The 24,127-nt window shown below is 48.8% G+C and overlaps 1 protein-coding gene across 1 annotated transcript in view; it reads right to left on the minus strand.

Moving 5' to 3' along the window:
- Positions 1-24,127, minus strand: part of LOC139233680 (proline-rich protein 29-like) — a 62,506-nt gene that overhangs the window by 38,025 nt on the left and 354 nt on the right. The window contains exon 2 of the mRNA XM_070864085.1: positions 1,976-2,066. Coding sequence (XP_070720186.1) covers positions 1,976-2,066 — 91 coding nt within the window. The remainder of the gene's footprint in view (positions 1-1,975; positions 2,067-24,127) is intronic.

A 24,127-nucleotide genomic window follows, 5' to 3' on the forward strand; every position in this document is an offset into this window, starting at 1 on the left:
AACTTGGCATTGACTGGACTCAGCTGAGGCCTCACAACCTTAGTATCCCACAGCTTGTTGAATGTCCTCTGGCTCATTATTGATTGATTCACACCCGTGTCCAATTCCATCAGTACCGGCACACCATTAAGTTTCACATTAATCATTATTGTTTGGCTCTTTGTTAGGAACGAATACAGTCCATACACTTCCCCCTCTGATACCTCGGATTGCATATCCGGATCTGCACTATACTGGTCATCATCCTCCACATGATGTGTCACAGCATGCTTGCTCAGTTGCGGACACATGAGCTGGAGAGTCTCGAATAGCCTTTAAAACTGTACTGTTTAAACTGACACTAATGAGGCCAATGATTGCCCCCACAACGCCAACACGGTGAAATAGGATTCATTCCTGTTGGCAGACTTTGGGCCGCCACAGATTTCGCTTACGCAGTCGAGTAGGCCCTGCCACATGCAGCTCTGCCAAACGACGATACAATCTTGTTTACAGTACTTGCCGAGTTCCAGTTTTTCAATAATATCTGCTTTAAGTTTTTGTCCGTCGTCATACATGCCTGGGCAATCGTGATGGCCTTGCTCAAATCCAGCGTCTCCTCCGCCAGTAGCTTATGCAGGATCACCTAGTGGTTGATGCCGATTACAAAGAAGTCCCGCAGCATGTTTCCCAATGCGTTTTCTTAGACGTCTTAGGTTGGCAAAGAATTTCAACACATCCTGGCCCTCACAACGAACATGCTTGTAGAATCGTGAGATGATGATGCCTTCTTCTGGTTTGAGATGGTCATGTTCCAGAGCACACAATTCCTCATAGTCCTTGTCCGTTGGACTTGCAGGTGAGTGAAGATTCTTTATGAGTCCATAGATTTTCGGACCGCAAACTGTGAGGAAAACCGCCTTACTGTGTCAGTGGGTTCCTCCATTTTGTTGGCCACGAAGTACTGGTCCAGACGAGCTACAAAATCTGTCCAGTCCTCGTCCTACACGAATCTCTCCAGAATTCCAATGGTGCTCATTTGTGCATGCGAAGGTTCTTAAGTTACCTCGTCGCCAAATATTATGTATGTAATAACTCGATAGACTGAACACTGTAAACTAACACAGGTACAAACCTGGCTCTGCCTTATTAGGGCCCAAAGTGATGACATTACATGATGGCTTGCCTTTTATAGCTGGGCTGCAAATACATGCATACAGTCTAAAGACCTCCGACAGTGGCGCCACCTGATGGCTAGCATACATACATGACATGCATCTCTCTCTGAGATGCGACCGAGGCCTGGAGTAAGCTGCCCAGATAATCCTCCCCCTCTCTCGCAAATCGGAGTGTCTCCAACTCACACTCCAGCTCAATGATTGTGAGCCGGAGAGCTTTGAGATGGAGACATCTCTTGCAGACGTGTTTGCTCGGGACAGTCTCACTGTCCACAATTCCCACATACTGCAGTCCACACACAACCTGCTCCTCCATGTCGTGGTCTATATTATTGAAAACTACTTTTTATTCTGTTGTAAGAACTAAAACACTGGACAACATTTTAAATACTTACTGTCTTAAACTTACACAAACCACGACAGTATTTGGAGGCAAAAAGCAATACCGAATTCTCAGTCTCACCAAATTCCCAACTTTAAACTCTGTTTCTGATACACTTCATTTATGACACTCTGTGTGCCCACTCTGCATTATCACCGTGAGTGTGAGTTAGTACCTGGTCATTACCATGAGTGTGAGTTAGTGCCTGGTCATTACCATGAGTGTGAGTTAGTACCTGGTCATTACCGTGAGTGTGAGTTAGTGCCTGGTCATTACCGTGAGTGTGAGTTAGTGCCTGGTCATTACCATGAGTGTGAGTTAGTGCCTGGTCATTACCATGAGTGTGAGTTAGTGCCTGGTCATTACCATGAGTGTGAGTTAGTGCCTGGTCATTACCATGAGTGTGAGTTAGTACCTGCAGAAAAGGGGATCTTACCTTCCTTCACATGCCCATTCCTGATTGGTGGAATTTGAGGATGCTGCGGTGCAGAAAGTTGCTGAAATATAGTCGTCGGCTGCTGGGGAACCTGCAGGAAAGGAGAAAGTTTACAATCATGTTGATGGGGATGTGAATAAAGCCAGGGATTGCAGGAAAGGAATCTTCCGAGGCAAGGCTTGCCACGGAGATCCAGCTCGGTCAGGCAGTGTAGCTTTGCGATTAACTATGTCACACGTCCATCAGAAGTTTGTTGGTACGGGAAATGTTTATGAATGGGAAAAGATCATTTAGCCCAAGGCGCCGACTGACCTTCCCGCTCCAGCAAACATACCTGATGGTTGAACCCTATTTTGTTGTCCACTACAATGACTATTCCATATCTCTTGCTTGTTGAGGTAGTTGGCTAATGCACTTGGATAAAGATTCTTGTGTTTGTGGTGACTGTTCTCCAGACGAACCACTGACATAGATTTCTCTCCCAAGTGTTGGCCATGACTCAGTGAGTAGCACTCTCGCCCCTGAGGCAGGAGGTCGTGGGTTAAAGTCCCACTCCAATGATTTGAGCACATTATCCAGGCTGACACTCCAATGCAGCATTGCGGGAGTGCTGTACTATCGGAGCTGCCGTCGTTTGGATAAGATGTTAAGTCGAGGCCCCATTTGCAGGGGATCATAAAATCATAGAAATATGCAGCACAGAAGGAGGTAATTCAACCATTATGTCTGTCAAAAAAAAGCTACCCAGCCTAATCCCACTTTCCAGCTCTTGGTCCTTAACCCTGTAGGTCACAGCACTTCAAGTGCATATCCAAGTACATTTTAAATGTGGTGAGGGTTTCTGCCTCTACCACCCTTTCAGGCAGTGAGTTCCAGACCCCCACCCCCCTCTGGGTGAAATTATTTCTTCTCAAACCCCCTCTAAACCTCCTACCAATGACTTTAAATCTATGCCGCCTGGTTATTGACCTCTCTACTAGGAGCAATAGGTCCTTCATATCCACTCTATCTAGGCTCCTCATAATTTTATATACCTCAATTAAGTCCCGCTCAGCCTCCTCTTTTCCAAAGAAAACAACTCCAATCTTTCCAATCTTTCCTCATAGCTTCACTAGCAACATCCTTGTAACATCTGTACCCTCTCTAGAGCAATCAGATCTTTCCTGTAATGTGGTGACCAGAACTGCACGCAGTACTCTAGCTGTGGCCTAACTAGTGTTTTATACAATTCAAGCATAACACCCCTGCTCTTGTATTCTATGCTTCGTCTAATAAAGGCAAGTATTCCATATGCCTTCTTAACCACCTTATCTACCTGGCCGCTACCTTCAGGGATCTATGGACCTGCACTCCCAGGTCCCTCTGTTCCTCTACATTTCTCAGTCTCCTACCATTTAATGTGTATTCCCTTGCTTTGTTAGCCCTTCCCAAATGCATTACCTCACACTTCTCTGGATTGAATTGCATTTGCCACTGTCCTGCCCACCTGACCAGTTTACTGATATCTTCCAGCAGTCCACGGCTTTCTTCTTCAACCACACGGTCAATTTTTATATCATCTGCAAACTTCTTAATCATGCCCCTTACATTAAAGTCTAAATCATTGATGTATATTGTACCACAAAATACTGTCCCTCAGAATTTCTTGCAATAATTTGCCCATTACGCGGTCTATCTCTTTCTCCCTTTTTACACAAAGATACAATATTAGCAGTCCTCCAGTCCTCTGGCACCACACCTGTAGCCAGTGAGGATTGGAAAATGATGCTCAGAGCCTTTGCTATTTCCTCCCTTGCTTCTCTTAGTCTGGGATACATTTCATCTGGGTCTGGGAATTTATTTACTTTCAAAGATGCTAAACCCCTTAATAGTTCCTCTCTCACTGTGTTTATCTCATCCAATATTTCAGACTCCTCCTCCTTAACTACAATGTCTCTCTTTTGTGAAGACAGATGCAAAGTGTTCATTGAGAAGCACACCCCTGTCATCCACCCCCATGCACAAACTTTCTTTTTGGTTATCCTCTTGCTCTTCATGTATTTATAAAACATTTTGGGGTTTCCCTTGATTTTACTTGCCAATATTTTTTCATGCTCTCTCTTTGCTTTCCTAATTACCTTTTTAATGTCACCCCTGCACGTTCTATGCTCCACTAGGTTTTCTGCAGTATTTAGCTCTCGGTATCTGGCATAATGTCATGGTCATGAAGGTTAAAGCCCATGGGATCCAGGGCAAAGTGGCAAGTTGAATCCAAAATTGGCTTGGAGGTAGGAAGCAAAGGGTAATGGTTGATGGATGTTTTTGTGACTGGAAGGATGTTTCCAGTGGGGTTCCGCAGGGTTCAGTACTGGGTCCCTTGCTTTTTGTGGTATAATCAAAGATTTAAATTTGAATATAGGGAGTATGATTAAGAAGTTTGCAGACGACACTAAAATTGGCTGTGTGGTTGATAATGAAGAGGAAAGTCATGGGCTGCAGGAGGATATTAATCTACTGGTCAGGTGGGCAGAGCAGTGGCAAATGGAATTTAATTCAGAGAAGTGTGAGGTGATGCACTTTGGGAGGGCTAATAAGGAAAGGGTATACACATTAAGCGGTAGGCCATTTAATAGTGTAGATGAACAAAGGGACATTGGAGTGCTTGTCCACAGATCCCTGAAAGTAGCAGGCCAGGTGGATAAGGTGGTTAAGAAGGCATACGGAATGCTTGCCTTTATTGGCCGAGGCATAGAATATAAGAGCAGGGAGGTTGTGTTTAAATTGTATAATACTTTGGTTAGGCCACAGCTGGAGTACTGCATGCAGTTCTGGTCGCAGTATTATAGGAAGGTCGTGGTTGCACTAGAGAGGGTGCAGAGGAGATTTACTAGGATGCTGCCTGGAATGGAGAATCTTAGTTATGAGGACAGATTGGGTAGACTCGGTTTGTTCTCATTGGAACAGAGGAGGTTGAGAGGAGACCTCATTGAGGTGTACAAAATATTGAGGGGCCTGGACATAGTGGATAGTAAGGGCCTATTTCCATTGGTGGAGGGATCTATTATGAGGGGGCATAGTTTCAAGGTGATTGGTGGAAGGTTTAGAGGGGATTTGAGGAGAGGCTTCTTTACGCCGAGGGTTGTGAGGATCTGGAACTCACTGCCTGGAAGAGTGGTGGATGCAGAAACCCTCACTACTTTTTAAAGAGATGGTTGGATGGGCACTTAAAGTGCAGTAACCTGCAGGGTTACGGACCTAGAGCTGGTAATTGGGATTAGACTGGATGACCTTTTATTGGATGGCGCAGGTATAATGGTAAGTACTGCAGGGAATAGAATACGGCCAGAGTGATCGCCTGGATGGGTCGGGGAGGATTTTTTTCTCCCTAAATTGGCCTGGGTTTTTATCTGGTTTTTGCATCTCCCAGGAGATCACATGGCTCCGGTTGGGGTGGAGTGTAGAATGTTTCAGCCTAAGGGGTGTCGCAGTTGTGAGGGGCAGACTGGTTGGGCTGGGTGCTCTTTGCCTTTCCGTCATTGGTCATGGGTTTATATGTAACCTTTAGTGCTGCTGACGGAGGGCCGTGTGACTCTTTGTCGGCCGGCGCGGACACGATGGGCCGAAATGGCCTCCTTCTGTGCTGTAAATTTCTATGTTTCTATAAGCTTCCCTTTTTTGCCTTATTGCACCTGTATGCCCCTTGACATCCAGAGGGCTCTAGATTTGGGAGTGCCACCCTTTTTCTTTGTGGGACATATTTGCTCTGAACCCTCACTATCTCCGCACTGCTCTGACACTGACTTTACCTGTCTACCTTTGCTAAAACACATCCCTGCTCAGTAAAATCGGCCTTTCCACCACCGAGAACCTTTACTCCCCGGGCTAATGGTTATCCATCAGCCAGCATCACTCAAAATAGATTTTCTGGTCTTTATCTCATTTGTAGGATCTTTCAGTTTGTCAATTGGCTGCTGTTGTTTCCTACATGGCAACAGTTACCGCACTTCACAAGTACTTCATTGGCTGTAAATCACTTTGGGACGTCCTGCAGTGGAGAAAGATGCTATTTAAATGGAAGCCTTCCTTTAGGTGTGATGCTGTACAATACCATGCTGGCGTAGAATTCAGGTGTGATTCTGAGTGGCGTTCTTGGATTATGACCAACACACTCACAAAACGGCCCGTTGCTGAAAATCATTTTGTTTGTACAAATGACAGGACCGAGACCGTGACATCCATAACACCATCATCATCTTAGACAGTCCTTCGGAATCGAGGAAGACTTGCTTCCACTCTTAGAATGAGTCCTTAGGTGGCTGAACAGTCCAGTACGAGAGCCACAGTCCCTGTCACAGGTGAGACAGATATTCGTTGAGGATAAGTGAGGGTGGGACTGGTTTGCCGCATGCTCCTTCCGCTGCCTGCGCTTGATTTCTGCATGCTCTCGGCGATGAGACTCGAGGTGCACAGCGTACTCCCGGATGCTCTTCCTCCACTTAGGGTGGTCTTTGGCCAGGGACTCCCAGGTGTCAGTGGGGATGTTGCACTTTATCAGGGAGCCTTTGAGGGTGCCCCTGTAACGTTTCCTCTGCCCACCTTTGGCTCGTTTGCCGTGAAGGAGTTCCGAGTAGAGCGCTTGCTTTGGGAGTCTCGTGTCTGGCATGCGGACAACATGGCCTGCCCAGCAGAGCTGATCAAGTGTGGTCAGTGCTTCAATGCTGGGGATGTTGGCCTGGTTGAAGACGCTAATGTTGGTGCATCTGTCCTCCCAGGGGATTTGTAGGATCTTGTGGTGGTATTTCTCCAGCGACTTGAGGTGGCTACTGTACATGGTCTATGTTTCTGAGCCATACAGGAGGGCGGGTATTACTACAGCCCTGTAGACCATGAGCTTGGTGGTTGATTTGAGGGCCTGGTCTTCGAACACTCTTTTCCTCAGGCGGCCGAAGGCTGCACTGGCGCACTGGAGGCGGTGTTGAATCTCCTCATCAATGTCTGCTTTTGTTGATAAGAGGCTCCCGAGGTATGGGAAATGGTCCACGTTGTCCAGGGCCTTGCCATGGATCTTGATGACTGGGGAGCAGTGCTGTGCAGCGAGGACAGGCTGGTGGAGGACCTTTGTCTTACAGATGTTTAGCATAAGGCCCATGGTTTCGTATGCCTCAGTAAATACGTTGACTATGTCCTGGAGTTCAGCCTCTGAATGTGTGCAGATGCAGGCGTCATCTGTAGTTCGACGACAGAGGCTCGATTGGTCTTGGACCTGGCCTGGAGACGACAAAGGTTGAATAGGTCCCCACTGGTTCTGTAGTTTAATTCCACTCCAGCGGGGAGCTTGTTGCCTGTGAGGTGAAGCATGGCAGCGAGGACGATTGAGAAGAGGGTTGGAGTGATGACGCAGCCCTGTTTCCCCGGTCCGGACGTGGATTGGGTCTTTAATGGATCCGTTGGTAAGGATCATGGTCTGCATGTTGTCGTGAAGCAGGCGAAGGATGTTGACAAACTTTTGGGGGCATCCGAAAAGGAGGAGGACGCTCCATAGACCCTCGCGGTTGACAGTGTCAAAGGCCTTTGTAAGGTTGAAGAAGGCCATGCTCCCTACATTTTTCCTGCAGTTGTCGCGCTGCAAAGATCATGTCCGTTGTGCCCCGTAGGGGATGAAATCCACACTGTGACTCCGAGAGGGGCTCCTCGGTCCCTCGATGGTTGAGGAGAACTCTAGCGACAACTTTCCCAGTGGCTGATAGCAGGGAGATTGCTCTGTAGTTGTCGCAGGCGGACTTGTCCCCTTTTTTAAAGATGGTCACAATCACTGCATCTCTGAGATCTCCCGGCATGGTCTCCTCCCTCCAGATGAGAGCGATGAGGTCTTGTGTCCGCACCTCTCTGGATACTTTAGCGCCTCAGCAGGTATTCCATCCGCACCCATAGCCTTGTTCTTGAGCTGCCTTGTAGCCATATTCCTACCTCGTGCAGCGTTGGGGTCTCACTGAGATGGTGGAGGGTCGCAGGCTGCGGGATGGAGTCGTTAACACTCGAGTCAAAGTCAGAGTCTCGATTGAGGAGATCTTTGAAGTGCTCCTTCCAGTGGGCACTGACTGCCTCGGTGTCCTTGATGAGTGTTTCCCCGTTCTTGGCCAGCAGTGGGGTGGGGTCTTGGGAAATTGGCCTTGACTGCGATGAAGAATCCTCGCATATCGTGGCTGTCGGTCAGTTGTTGTATCTCTTGTGCTTTCTCTATCCACCACCTGTTATTTAGGTCTCTGGTTTTTTGTTGGAACTCAGCCTTGAGCCACCTGTAATATTGCTTTGCTGCTCCCGAGTTAGGTTGTTGCTTGACATTCTAAAAAGGGAGAGAGAACAGCCAGTTGTCATGGTGCACATTGGTACCAACAACATAGGTAAAAAAAAAAGGGATGAGGCCCTATAAGATGAATTTAAGGAGCTAGGAGCTAAATTAAAAAGTAGGACCTCAAAAGTAGTAATCTCGGGATTGCTACCAGTGCCACGTGCTAGTCAGAGTAGGAATCGCAGGATAGCGCAGATGAGCAGTGGTGCAGCAGGGAGGGATTCAAATTCCTGGAGCATTGGAACAGGTTCTGGGGGAGGTGGGGCCAGTACAAACCGGATGGTCTGCACCTGGGCAGGACCGGAACCAATGTCCGAGGGGGAGTGTTTGCTAGTGCTGTTGGGGAGGAGTTAAACTAATATGGCAGGGGGATAGGAACCAATGCAGGGAGACAGAGGGAAACAAAAAGGAGACAAAAGCAAAAGACAGAAAGGAGATGAGTAAAAGTGGAGGGTAGAGAAACCCAAGGCAAAAAACAAAAAGGGCCACTGAATATTAAGGGGCTGCAGGAGGGGTCAAAACTAAAAATCATGGTTTAAAAACTAGGATCAAAACACTCTACCTAAATGCACGCAGCATTCGAAATAAAGCAAATAAGTTGACGGCACAAATCATTACAAATGGGTATGATTTGGTGGCCATTACAGAAACGTGGTTGCAGGGTGGCCAAGAATGGGAATTAAACATACAGGGGTATCTGATGATTTGGAAAGATAGACAAGAAGGGAAAGGAGATGGGGTAGCTCTGTTAATAAAGGATGATATCAGGGCAGTTGTGAGAGACGATATTGGCTCTAATGAACAAAATGTTGAATCATTGTGAGTGGAGATTAGAGATAGTAAGGGAAAAAATTTATAGGCCCCCAAATAATAACTTCACGGTGGGGTGGGCAATAATCAAGGGAATAATGGAGGCATGTGAAAAAGGAACGGCAGTAGTCATGGGGGATTTTAACCTACATATCGATTGGTCAACTCAAATCGCACAGGGTAGCCTGGAGGAGGAATTCATAGAATGCATATGGGATTGTTTCTTAGAACAGTATGTAACAGAACCTACAAGGGAGCAAGCTATCTTAGATCTGGTCCTGTGTAATGAGACAGGAAAAATAAACGATCTCCTACTAAAAGATCCTCTCGGAATGAGTGATCACAGTATGGTTGAATTTGTAATACAGATTGAGGGTGAGGAAGTTGTATCAGAAACGAGCGTACTACGCTTAAACAAAGGGGACTACAGTTGGATAAGGGCAGAGTTGGCTAAAGTAGACTGGAAACACAGACTAAACGGTGGTACAATTGAGAAACAGTGGAGGACTTTTAAGGAGCTCTTTCATAGTGAGCAACAAAAATATATTCCAGTGAAAAAGAAGGGTGGTAAGAGAAGGGATAACCAGCCGTGGATAACCAAGGAAATAAAGGAGAGTATCAAATCAAAGACCAATGCGTATAAGGTGGCCAAGATTAGTGGGAAACTGGAGGATTGGGAAAATTTTAAACAACAGCAAAGAATGACTAAAAAAGCAATAAAGAAAGGAAAAATAGATTACGAAGGTAAACTTGCGCAAAACATAAAAGCAGATAGTAAAAGCTTTTACAGATATATAAAACGGAAAAGAGTGACTAAAGTAAATGTTGGTCCCTTAGAAGATGAGAAGGGTGATTTAATAATGGGAAATGTGGAAATGGCTGAGACCTTAAACAATTATTTTGCTTCGGTCTTCACAGTGGAAGACACAAAAACCATGCCAAAAATTGCTGGTCACAGGAATGTGGGAAGGGATGACCTTGAGACAATCACTATCACTAGGGGGGTAGTGCTGGACAGGCTAATGGGACTCAAGGTAGACAAGTCCCCTGGTCCTGATGAAATGCATCCCAGGGTATTAAAAGAGATGTCGGAAGTTGTAGCAGATGCATTCGTTATAATCTACCAAAATTCTCTGGACTCTGGGGAGGTACCAGCGGATTGGAAAGCAGCTAATGTAACGCCTCTGTTTAAAAAAGGCAGGTAACTATAGGCCGGTTAGTTTAACATCTATAGTGGGGAAAATGCTTGAAACTATCATTAAGGAAGAAATAGCAGGACAGCTAGATAGGAATAGTGCAATCAAGCAGATGCAGCATGGATTCATGAAGGGGAAATCATGTTTAACTAATTTACTGGAATTCTTTGAGGATATAACGAGCATGGTGGATAAAGGTGTATCGATGGATGTGGTGTATTTAGATTTCCAAAAGGCATTCGATAAGGTGCCACACAAAAGGTTACTGCAGAAGATAGAGGTTCGCGGAGTCAGAGGAAATGTATTAGCATGGGTAGAGAATTGGCTGTCGAACAGAAAGCAGAGAGTCGGGATAAATGGGTCCTTTTCGGGTTGGAAATCGGTGGTTAGTGGTGTGCCACAGATTTCGGTGCTGGGACCACAACTGTTTACAATATACATAGATGACCTGGAAGAGGGGACAGAGTGTAGTGTAACAAAATTTGCAGATGACACAAAGATTAGTGGGAAAGCGGGTTGTGTAGAGGACACAGAAAGGCTGCAAAGAGATTTGGATAGGTTAAGCAAATGGGCTAAGGTTTGGCAGATGGAATACAATGTCAGAAAGTGTGAGGTCATCCACCTTGGGAAAAAAAACAGTAAAAGGGAGTATTATTTGAATGGGGAGAAATTACAACATGCTGAGGTGCAGAGGGACCTGGGGGTCCTTGTGCATGAATGCCAAAAAGTTAGTTTGCAGGTGCAGCAGGTAATCAGGAAGGCGAATGGAACGTTGGCCTTCATTGCGAGAGGGATGGAGTACAAAAGCAGGGAGATCCTGCTGCAACTGTATAGGGTATTAGTACGGCCGCACCTGGAGTACTGCGTGCAGTTTTGGTCACCTTAAATAAGGAAGGATATACTGGCTTTGGACGGGGTACAGAGACGATTCACTAGGCTGATTCCGGAGATGAGGGGGTTACCTTATGATGATAGATTGAGTAGACTGGGTCTTTACTCGTTGGAGTTCAGAAGGATGAGGGGTGATCTTATAGAAACATTTAAAATCATGAAAGGGATAGACAAGATAGAGGCAGAGAGGTTGTTTCCACTGGTAGGGGAGACTAGAACTAGGGGGCACAGCCTCAAAATACGGGGGAGCCAATTTAAAACCGAGTTGAGAAGGAATTTCATCTCCCAGAGGGTTGTGAATCTGTGGAATTCTCTGCCCAAGGAAGCAGTTGAGGCTAGCTCATTGAATGTATTCAAGTCGCAGATAGATAGATTTTTAACCAATAAGGGAATTAAGGGTTACGGGGAGAGGGCGGGTAAGTGGAGCTGAGTCCACGGCCAGATCAGCCATGATCTTATTGAATGGCGGAGCAGGCTCGAGGGGCTAGATGGCCTACTCCTGTTCCTAATTCTTTTGTTCTTATGTTCTTATGTTGAGGCTCAGAAATGCTCTGCGCTTACGCTGTATTAGTTCTTGGATCTCCTGATCATTCTCATCAAACCAGTCCTGGTGTTTTCTGGTTGAGTGACCGAGCTTCTCCTCACAGGCACTGGTTATGGAGGCCTGGAGGGAAGACCAAGCACTGTGGGCATTCTGCGTCTCGGGTTCATCAAGGCACGCCAGGTTAGCTGTGAGGCGCTGGCTGTATAGGGCTCTCTTAGCTGGGTCTTTAAGTGCCCCGGCAATTACTTTTTTGCGGAACTGCTTCTGCTGTCCCCTCTGCTTTGTTGCTATATTTATATTGATGATGGATGGGATTAGACTGTGGGTCACAGTCTGACAATCACCCTCACTGTGGGTCACAGTCTGACAATCGCCCTCACTGTGGGTCAGCCTGACCATCGCCCTCACTGTCTCTGGGTCAGTCTGCCATCGCCACTCACTGTGGTCACAGTCCGACTATCGCCCTTACTGTGGGTCAGTCTGACCATCGCCCTCACTGTGGGTCAGTCTGACTGTCGCCCTCACTGTGGGTCAGTCTGACCATCGCCCTCACTGTGGGTCAGTCTGACCATCGCCCTAACTGTCTCTGGACCACATTATGACCATCGTCCCTCACTGTGGGTCAGTCTGACCATCACCCCTCACTGTGGGTCAGTCTGACCATCGCCCCTCACTGTGGGTCAGTCTGACCATCGCCCTCACTGTCTCTGGGCCACATTATGACCATCGTCCCTCACTGTGGTCACAGTCCGACCATCGCCCTCACTGTGGGTCAGTCTGACCATCGCCCCTCACTGTCTCTGGACCACATTATGACCATCGTCCCTCACTGTGGGTCAGTCTGACCATCGCCCCTCACTGTGGGTCAGTCTGACCATCGCCCCTCACTGTGGGTCAGTCTGACCATCGCCCTCACTGTGGGTCAGTCTGACCATCGCCCTCACTGTCTCTGGACCACATTATGACCATCGTCCCTCACTGTGGGTCAGTCTGACCATCGCCCCTCACTGTGGGTCAGTCTGACCATCGCCCCTCACTGTGGGTCAGTCTGACCATCGCCCTCACTGTGGGTCAGTCTGACCATCGCCCTCACTGTCTCTGGACCACATTATGACCATCGCCCCTCACTGTGGGTCAGTCTGACCATCGCCCCTCACTGTGGGTCAGTCTGACCATCGCCCCTCACTGTGGGTCAGTCTGACCATCGCCCTCACTGTGGGTCAGTCTGACCATCGCCCCTCACTGTGGGTCAGTCTGACCATCGCCCCTCACTGTGGGTCAGTCTGACCATCGTCCTCACTGTGGGTCAGTCTGACCATCGCCCCTCACTGTGGGTCAGTCTGACCATCGCCCCTCACTGTGGGTCAGTCTGACCATCGCCCTCACTGTGGGTCAGTCTGACCATCGCCCTCACTGTGGGTCAGTCTGACCATCGCCCTCACTGTCTCTGGACCACATTATGACCATCGCCCTCACTGTGGGTCAGTCTGACCATCGTCCTCACTGTGGGTCAGTCTGACCATCGTCCTCACTGTGGGTCAGTCTGACTGTCGCCCTCACTGTGGGTCAGTCTGACCATCGCCCCTCACTGTGGGTCAGTCTGACCATCGCCCTTCACTGTCTCTGGACCACATTATGACCATCGTCCCTCACTGTGGTCACAGTCCGACCATCGCTCTCACTGTGGGTCAGTCTGACCATCGCCCCTCACTGTCTCTGGACCACATTATGACCATCGTCCCTCACTGTGGTCACAGTCCGACCATCGCCCCCACTGTGGGTCATTGTCTGACCATCGCCCTCGCTGTCTCTGGTTTCTGGGTGGAAAATAACAAGGAATTTTGGCAGGTCTCTTTTGCACATAATTTCTTTTGTATTTTCAACACTTAGGGACGGGATGAGTAATGGGACCAAAATCTTTTCCAGTTTCAAACATACTTTTATAGACAGTAATATTTAAATGAGTGTCAAATGATGTTGGTCTTGGGCGATAGCCAATCGACAGCCTGTGTTACATTCTGCCCGACGGGCGATAGCCAATCGACAGCCTGTGTTACACTCCCCGACGGGCGATAGCCAATCGACAGCCTGTGTTACACTCCCCGACGGGCGATGGCCAATCGACAGCCTGTGTTACACTCCCCGATGGGCGATGGCCAATCGACAGCCTGTGTTACACTCCCCGACGGGCGATAGCCAATCGACAGCCTGTGTTACACTCCCCGACGGGCGATAGCCAATCGACAGCCTGTGTTACACTTCCCGACGGGCGATAGCCAATCGACAGCCTGTGTTACACTCCCCGACGGGCGACAGCCAATCGACAGCCTGTGTTACACTCCCCGACGGGCGATAGCCAATCGACAGCCTGTGTTACACTCCCCGACGGGCGATAGCCAATCGACAGCCTGTGTTACACTCCCCGACGGGCGATAGCCAATCGACAGCCTGTGTTACACTGATTTTCTGTTGAGCTGCCGATCAACCCTTGTCTGCTTTGCCTGTGTGGGAACGATTGATAATTCTGGTGCTCAGCAATGCACAATCCATCCACCTGGGGGTGGCAATGAGCCAGTGTTGGGACAAGGCTTTGCTGCAAGTGATTTGGCTGATTTTATAATCGCCATTCATGAAAAGGAAAGATTTTCTTTTATACTCCAAGATTAAGCAATCAAAAGCACCAATTGCAGCAATTAATTAAAAATGAGGGGAAAAGAACTATTTATAATTCTAAGAAGCAGTGAGCAGTGATCCATCCACAGTGTCTCCAATTGTAAACAATGCACCAAAAGACACAGTGCAACTCGGTTAAAAATGTTTGATTTAATGAATATTTCTTTCTGAAAATTGCTATCTGCATCGCATTCACTATTTCAGTGTCTTCTACAAACTTAAAGTTTATAATTAGTTCGCCAAGTAGGGGAGAACAAGGGCCGAGTAATGGGGAGGGCCATGGTCGGGGGGCACACGATGAACGGAGGGGAAGTTGATAAAATTGTCTCCGAGCTGGGCAGTCTAAAATCAGAAGTTAAATTGAGAACAGCAATTGCAAGAGACCGGTTTCAGTCCAGAGTTTCCGAACAGCGGTAAGATTGACGTGGCTCTGAGCGCAAAGGCTCACTGCTTCAAGTGTGTGCGGTGGCAGTGTGTGGGCACTACGTCCGGGGGCCACAGAAATTACCCAGCGCTGGAAACGGGACGCACCTACCGTGTCACGTCTGTTTGTCCCGGCGCGGCGATGCGGTGGCCTCTGGAGCGAAATTCCGCTCTTTGGCGGGTTTTTTTTCAGCGGAGGTCGGTCATAATGGGGGACGGAGTTTGGGGGGTGAGCACACGAGAGGGATGGAGGTTGGGGAGGGTGAGCACACGAGAGGGACGGAGGTTGGGGAGGGTGAGCACACGAGAGGGACGGAGATTGGGGAGGGTGAGCACACGAGAGGGACGGAGGTTGGGGAGGGTGAGCACACGAGAGGGACGGAGATTGGGGGTGAGCACACTCGAGGGACGGAGGTTGGGGAGGGTGAGCACACGAGAGAGACGGAGGTTGGGGGATGAGCACACGAGAGGGGCGGAGATTGGGGGTGAGCACACTCGAGGGACGGAGGTTGGGGAGGGTGAGCACACGAGAGAGACGGAGGTTGGGGGTGAGCACACTCGAGGGACGGAGGTTGGGGGATGAGCACACGAGAGGGGCGGAGATTGGGGGTGAGCACACTCGAGGGACGGAGGTTTGGGGATGAGCACACGAGAGGGGCGGAGATTAGGGGTGAGCACACTCGAGGGACGGAGGTTGGGGGTGAGCACACTCGAGGGACGGAGGTTGGAGGTGAGCACACTCGAGGGACGGAGGTTGGGGGTGAGCACACTCGAGGGACGGAGATTGGGGGTGAGCACACTCAAGGGACGGAGGTTGGGGGTGAGCACACTCGAGGGACGGAGGTTGGGGGTGAGCACACTCGAGGGACGGAGGTTGGGGGTGAGCACACTCGAGGGACAGAGGTTGGGGGTGAGCACACGAGAGGGGCGGAGGTTGGGGGATGAGCACACTCGAGGGACAGAAGTTGGGGGTGAGCACACTCGAGGGACAGAGGTTGGGGGGTGAGCACACTCGAGGGACGGAGGTTGGGGGGTGAGCACACTCGAGGGATGGTTGTGAGGGGCGGGCGGACTGGCCGCCACTGTCAGTCATCAGCGTAGTGCCGATGATGTCATCACTTGAAGGGTCGGCCGCTGCCATTCTTTAGGTTTGGCCCACTGGGCCACCAATGAGGGCACCCAAGAGGGGGTGTGTGCCAGGCTGCCTGTTGGCGGCCCGGCTGAACTTGGGGGCCAACAAAAAAAAGGTGGTAACGCGGCAGTGAGCCCTCCCCTTTAATGGCGGCCGCACCGCTATTTTGCAAGCACTTCAAGCACAGTGCACCGGCAGAAAAAGCTGCTGGTGGTACCGAGCGGCGGCGGCAATTAGGACGGATCGGCAGCAGCGGAGCGATGTGGGGGGGGGGGGGGGGGGGGGCGCAGGCTGAATTTTCAAAATGGTGGCCATTCCACGAATAGCCGGTGGCCATTGCACGCCGTAGCATGGCTGCTGATTTCCGGCGGTGACAGGCCTGAGGGGGAGGGGCAATTTCGGCCCCGTTACGTTATCTGTGGGGAAGTTTGTTGAGGACCTTACTGTCTGGGCACTGGCTGGAGGTGATGGAATGGGCAAAAGCACCATGGGAGCACGAGCAGCAATGCGGGCAGCATCAGGGGCGGGCACACTGCGCCTGCACACAGACCACACGATCAGCGACCTCACATACAGAACGACAAAGATAGAATGTGTAAGGTGGAACCTACAAAAGAAGCAGAGTCCTTACCAAAGTTGTGATGTGAACTTTTACTCTGTTATCGAAAAAGTGAAGTAGAGGAGGGAAAATTGAGGAGAGAAAAGTGGGCAAAGGAAACATGAGTTAATTGTATCCCGATGCTCCATCCTGTCCTGTGTCCTGTCCTGTTGTTCCACTGTCACCGCTGATTGGCTGGCTCACTGCTGCATAATGGTGAGCTGAGACATTGGGAATCTTCCTGTGTAGTGGTACTGTTATGTTTAGAATAACTCCACAAGACTGTATATCTTAAGCTCAAACTGTTGTGACCTTGGTTTCTTTAATGTAACTCCAGAGTGAGGAAGCAGCATGGTAGACTGCCTTTTATACCTGCGTGCCCAGGGTGTGCAGGTGGCCCTTGGGTCTCCCACAGGTGCGCCCCCTGGTGGCAAGTCTTACACATTGGTAAAATTTACATACATAACAGCTACTTCACACAAAAGTCCCTGTGAAAACCTGACATCTATTTAAATGTTGTTCCACAATTGATAGATGGGGGCCAAATGGATAACATTCGGTCAAGTGGAGCTGTGATTGAGCAGAATCCGTATTTAAAAAGCGGAAATGCTTTCAAGCTGCACTCGGTGCCTGGAGGCGTGAATTGTAAGCTGCGTCTGTGGGCGGAGGGTGCAGAATATCGCACCGCCTCAGTGAGACATGGCGGGCCAAATGCAGCAAACCCTTGATGGCCGGCACAAAGGTGGAGGTGCAACCGATGGCACCATGGAGAGGCAGGATACTGCCGAGTTTCCAATCTCCAGCTGGCTGGTGGTCTGATGCCCGGTACTGCCCTCAGCATAGAGAGGTTACTCGTTCCCCGGACACTGTTACCCAGGCCCCCAGGTTACTTTCATGGGAGGCCATAACTGGTTTTTGGCCTGGAGCGACCAAGCGATTAAAAATAGTCACCTCACTCTGGTGGCTCATTGCTCAGTGTGGAACAACAACAACCACTTGTATTTATATAGCACCTTTAACGTAGTGAAACGTCCCAAGGCGCTTCACAGGAGTGTTATAAGCCAAAAAATTTGACATGCAAGAACATAAGAAATAAGAGCAGGAGTACGCCATACAGCCACTCAAGACTGCTCCACCATTCAGTAAGATCATAGCTGATCATCGACCTCAACTCCACTTTCCCGCCAATCTCCATATCCCTTTACTCCCCTAGACTCCCAAAATCTATCGATCTCAGCCTTGAATATATTCAGAGACTCAGCATCCACAACCCTCTGGGGCAGTGAATTCCAAAGATTCACAACCCTCTGAGTGAAGAAATTCCTCCTCATCTCTGTCTTAAATGGCCAACCCCTTATCCTGAGACTGTACTCCTTCGTTCTAGACAGACCAGCCAGGGGAAACAACCTCTCAGCATCTACCCTGTCAATCCCTATATACAACTCCCACCAGTAATTTCCGTCCCTTGTTATTCCTTATCTCCATCCATACTGATTCTACTTCTGATCTTCTGAGCCAAAATTCTATCTCTCTACTGTCCTTATGTCATCCTTTTATTATCAGGGTTACTCCCTCCTCCCTCCTTTTCTATTCTGCCTGTCTTTTCGAAATGTCAAGTACCCTGGAACATTTAGTTCCCAACCTTGGCCACCTTGCAACCATGTCTCTGTAATGGCTATTAGATCAAGCCCCTTTATCTCTATTTGTGCCACTAGTTCATCATGCTTCGTGCATTCAGATATAGAGCCTTTAATTTAATTTTTTTACCATTACTTCCTGCTTTGACCTTATTCTCTGCTGCACTATCGTTAAACTCTCTGTTCCTTCCTGTCACACTCTGCTTATTTTTTTACCAAAATCGCTACACTGTTCTATTGTCTTGACATTTCTCTTTAGATTCCTAAATTTTCCCTCAGCTGACCGCTTGCCCGCCAAAGGCATGGATGAGGGTTTCAGCAGCGGATGAGCTGAGGCAAGGGCGGAGACGGATGGTACGGAGGTGGAAATAGGCGGTCTTAGTTATGCCACAGATGTGTGGTCGGAAGCTCATTTCAGGGTCAACTATGACACCAAGGTTGTGAACAGTGTGGTTGAGCCTCAGACAGAAGTTAGGGAGAGGGATGGAGTCAGTGATTAGTGAATGCAGTTTGTGACGGGGACCAAAGACAATGGCTTTGGTCTTCCCAATATTTCATTGGAGAAAATTTCTGCTCTTCCAGTCGGACAAGCAGTCTGACAATTTAGAGTCCGTGGAGGGGGTCGAGGGAAGTGATGCTGAGGTAGAGCTTGGTGTCGTCAGCGTACATGTGGAAACTGACACTGTGTTTCCGGATGATGTCGCCAAGGGGCAACATATTGATGAGAAATAGGAGGGGCCAAGGATAGATCCTTGGGGGACACCAGAGATAATGATGCGGGAGTAGAAAGAGAAGCAGTTGCAGGTAATTCTCTGGCTACGATTAGATAGATAAGAATGGAACCAGGCGAGTACAGTCCACCTAGCTGGACAATAGTGGAGAGGCAATGGAGGAGGATGGAGTGATCAACCGTGTCAAAGGCTGCAGACAGGTCAGGAAGGACGAGGAGGGATAGTTTTCCTTTGTCACAGACACAAAGGATGTAATTTGTGACTTTGATGAGAGTTGTTTTTGATACTGTGGCAGGGGCGGAAACCTGATTAGAGGGATCCAAACATGGAGCTGCGGGAAAGATGGGCACGGATTTGGAAGCTAACAACACGTTCAAGGACTTTGGAGAGGAAAGGGAGGTTGGAGATGGGGCGGTAGTTTAGCGACGCTGGTGGGGGGGGGGTCGAGGGTTGTTTTTTGAGGAGAGGGGTGATGCCGGCAGATTTGAGAGAGAGGGGGACAGTACCTGAGGAGAGAGAACAGTTAATAATGTCGGCTAACATGGGAGCCAGAAAAGGAAGTTGGGTGGTCAGCAGTTTGGTGGGAATAGGGTCAAGGAGCAGGAAGTGGGTCTCATGGACAGGATGAGCTCGGGAAGGTCATGAGGGGAGATCGGAGAGAAACTGGAGATGGATGTGAGGTCAGGGATAGGGCAGGGGAAGGAAGGGAACTTTAGTTGAAATTTGGCCCAGTGGGCTAGGGAAGGGGAGGGGGAAGAGGCCGAGGCGGCTGAACAGATGGTCTCAATGTTAGAGGCAAAGAAGTTCATGAGCTCCTCACACATTGTCAGAGGTGAGAGTGGGGAGTGGGGAGAGGAGTTTAAAAAGAAGGTTAGAAACATAGAAACATAGAAAATAGGTGCAGGAGTAGGCCATTCGGCCCTTCTAGCCTGCACCGCCATTCAATGAGTTCATGGCTGAACATTCAACTTCAGTACCCCATTCCTGCTTTCTCGCCATACCCCTTGATCCCCCTAGTAGTAAGGACCTCATCTAACTCCTTTTTGAATATATTTAGTGAATTGGCCTCAACAACTTTCTGTGGTAGAGAATTCCACAGGTTCACCACTCTCTGGGTGAAGAGGTTCCTCCGCATCTCGGTCCTAAATGGCTTACCCCTTATCCTTAGACTGTGACCTTTGGTTCTGGACTTCCCCAACATTGGGAACATTCTTCCTGCATCTAACCTGTCTAACCCCGTCAGAATTTTAAATGTTTCTATGAGGTCCCCTCTCATTCTTCTGAACTCCAGTGAATACAAGCCCAGTTGATCCAGTCTTTCTTGATAGGTCAGTCCCGCCATCCCGGGAATCAGTCTGGTGAACCTTCGCTGCACTCCCTCAATAGCAAGAATGTCCTTCCTCAGGTTAGGAGACCAAAACTGTACACAATACTCCAGGTGTGGCCTCACCAATGCCCTGTACAACTGTAGCAACACCTCCCTGCCCCTGTACTCAAATCCCCTTGCTATGAAGGCCAACATGCCATTTGCTTTCTTAACCGCCTGCTGCACCTGCATGCTAACCTTCAATGACTGATGTACCATGACACCCAGGTCTCTTTGCACCTCCCCTTTTCCTAATCTGTCACCATTCAGATAATAGTCTGTCTCTCTGTTTTTACCACCAAAGTGGATAACCTCACATTTATCCACATTATACTTCATCTGCCATGCATTTGCCCACTCACCTAACCTATCCCAGTCGCTCTGCAGCCTCACAGCATCCTCCTCGCAGCTCACACTGTCACCCAACTTAGTGTCATCCGCAAATTTGGAGATACTACATTTAATCCCCTCATCTAAATCATTAATGTACAATGTAAACAGCTGGGGCCCCAGCACAGAACCTTGCGGTACCCCACTAGTCACTGCCTGCCATTCTGAAAAGTACCCATTTACTCCTACTCTTTGCTTCCTGTCTGACAACCAGTTCTCAATCCACGTCAGCACACTACCCCCAATCCCATGTGCTTTAACTTTGCACATCAATCTCTTGTGTGGGACCTTGTCGAACGCCTTCTGAAAGTCCAAATATACCACATCAACTGGTTCTCCCTTGTCCACTCTACTGGAAACATCCTCAAAAAATTCCAGAAGATTTGTCAAGCATGATTTCCCTTTCACAAATCCATGCTGACTTGGACCTATCATGTCACCTCTTTCCAAATGCACTGCTATGACATCCTTAATAATTTATTCCATCATTTTACCCCTATAATTCCCTGTTTTCTCTCTCCCTCCTTTTTTAAAAAGTGGGGTTACATTGGCTACCCTCCACTCTGGAGAATGGAGAATAGAAGCCGGGGTTTAACTTTGCATTCCAGAATGATTTTGGAATAGTGAGTGATTTTGGCAGACGAGAGCAGGACCCAACAATGCTGGTAAGGCAACACCTGGAGTATTGCGAATAGTTTTGGTCCCCATATTTAAGGAAGGATATACTTGCACAGGAGGCTGTTCAGAGAAGGTTCACTCGGTTGATTCCGGAGATGAGGAGGTTGACTTATGAAGAAAAGTTGAGTAGGTTGGGCCTATACACATTGGAGTTCAGAAGAATGAGAGGTGATCTCATCAAAACATATATAATGAGGGGACTCGACAAGGTGGATGCAGAGAGGATATTTCCACTCAAAGGGAAAACTAAAACTAGGGGACATAGTCTCAGAATAAGGGGTTGCCCATTTAAAACTGAGATGAGGAGAAATTTCTTCTCTCAGAGAGTTGTAAATCTGTGGAATTCTCTGCCCCAGAGAGCTGTGGAGGCTGGGTCATTGAATATATTTAAGGCGGAGATAGAGAGATAAGGGAGTAATGGGGAGTGGGCAGGGAGGAGGAGCTGAGTCCATGATCAGACTAACCATAATCTTATTTAATGGCGGAGCAGGCTCGAGGGGTCAAATGGCCTATTCCTGCTTTTATTTCTTATGTTCTCATGTGTCCCAGCCGGACCTGGCGGTGAATGGCTAAACCAGTTGTTCACCATATCTGTTCAAATCTACGTCCCTTGGACTTGAGGGAACGAAGATAAGGGGCATACCAGGGGGAACGGCCAGGGTAAGCGAGAGTCATTGTTTTAATATTGACTAGGGCATCAAAGGTGGTGGTGAGGGTTTGATTGAGCGGATTGGTAGCTGCAGAAATGTCCTGGTGAATAGAGGGCCAAAGTCTAGACAGTTGGGAGTTCATTAGTGCAGTTGTAAGAGAGTTGGGAGTTTTTTCCAGGGGCGGACACAGAAGGAGGTAGGGTTGGGGGGCGGTGGGGTGGGGCGGTGGAAGGGGGATGTGGGTGGAGAGCGATTCGAGGAAGTGGTCAGAGATGGCCTTGTCTGTGATTGACACGATGGAAGTAGCCAGGCAAATGGCAAGATCAAGGGGGTGGCTGTGAAGATGGGTTGGGGAGTTTACGTGGAGGGAGAGATTAAGGGAGAGTAGGAGGCTAGTGAGATTGATGAATTGAGACGGAGGCTTGAAATCACCGAGGATGAGAAGTTGTTCAGTGCAGAGACTGAGGGAGGAAAGCAGTGAAGATATCTTGGTAATAACATTGTTATGCTACTTGAGTGGGCAGCAGAGAACGAGAATTTTAAATGAGACATGAGAGGGGGAATAGGGCGAGATGTTCAAAGGAGGAGAAAGTGCCGGTGGAGTAGGGGGGCAGACAAAGGTGTGATTTGGTGATGAGAGCCACACCGCCACCACGGGGGTCTGAGCGGGGCCATATAGGTGGACGATATAGCCAGGCTTCATTTAAAGGTAAGGTGTCATCACCCCTCAGCCAAGTCAGGGCCGATATTCAGGCAGCATCAAACAGAAGGTCCCGGGTTCAATCCCAGTTCCATGCTGACTGAGCTGTGCTCGGCCAGAGTGGGCGAAGGATGCTATAACTTTACGTGGTGGCCCTTCGCTTAGGGAGGGGGAGAAAATCGGACAGACGCCGAGGAGTTATTGGAAATGGTTCGTGTATGTGGACATCGAGTGATGACAGGATTGTGTTTGGCTCTTGCTTTCCCTTCCCCCATGGTTCAATAGGCCGATAACCAACCTTACGCATGAAGAATGACCATTTGGGAGAGGTAGCTAAGGTCTGCGGCTACCTGTGGCATTGTCCACCTACGAGAGCTAGTATTATCAGGAGAGAAGGGGGTGGGAGATTGAAAGACAGAAATATTTTAGAATTGTTAATAACTATAAAGAATGTGATGTATAAAATCACAAGCATGACTTGCATTAATCATCATCATAGGTAGTCCCTCGGAATCGAGGAAGACTTGCTCCCACTCTAAAAGTGAGTTCTCAGTTGGCTGAACAGTCCAATGCGGGAATTGCAGTCTCTGTCACAGGTGGGGAAGAGAGTGGTTGAGGGAAGGGGTGGGTGGGACTGGTTTGCCGCATGCTCTTTCCGCTGCCTGCACCGGATTTCTGCATGCTCTTGGCGACGAGACTCGAGGTGCTCAGCACCCTCCCGGATGCTCTTCCTTAGGGCGGTCTTGGGCCAGGGTTCCCAGGTGCTGGTGGGGATGCTACACTTTATCGAGGAGGCTTTGAGAGTGTCCTTGAAACGTTTCCTCTGCCCACATTGGGCTCGCTTGCCATGTAGGAGTTCCGAGTAGAGCACTTGCTTTGGGAGTCTTCTCAGGCATGCGGACAATGTGGCCCGTCCAACGGAGCTGGTCAAGTGTGGTCAGTGCTTCGATGCTGAGGATGTTGGCCTGAGCGAGAACATTGATGTTGGTGCGTCTGTCCTCCCAGGGGATTTGCAGGATCTTGCAGAGGCACGCTGGTGGTATTTCTTCAATGCTTTGAGGTGTCTGCTGTATATAGTCCATGTCTCTGAGCCATATAGGAGGGCAGGTATCACTACTGCCCTGTAGACCATAAGCTCGGTGCATTAATAGAGCGCCTTTCACGGCCTCATGACATCACAAAGTACTTGTTATAATGTAGGAAACATGGCAGCCAATTTGCGCACAGCAAGCTCCCACAAACAGCAACGTGATAAATGACCAGATAATCTGTCTTGTGATGTTGGTTGAGGGATAAATATTGGCCGGGGAAAACTGCCCTGCACTTCTTCAAAATTAGGATCTTTTATGTCAGCCTAAGTGGGCAGATGGGGCCTCGGTTTAAGGTCTTCCCTGAAAAATGACAC

The sequence above is a fragment of the Pristiophorus japonicus genome, chromosome 21 (assembly GCF_044704955.1).
Source record: "Pristiophorus japonicus isolate sPriJap1 chromosome 21, sPriJap1.hap1, whole genome shotgun sequence".
Lineage (NCBI taxonomy): Eukaryota > Metazoa > Chordata > Chondrichthyes > Pristiophoridae > Pristiophorus > Pristiophorus japonicus.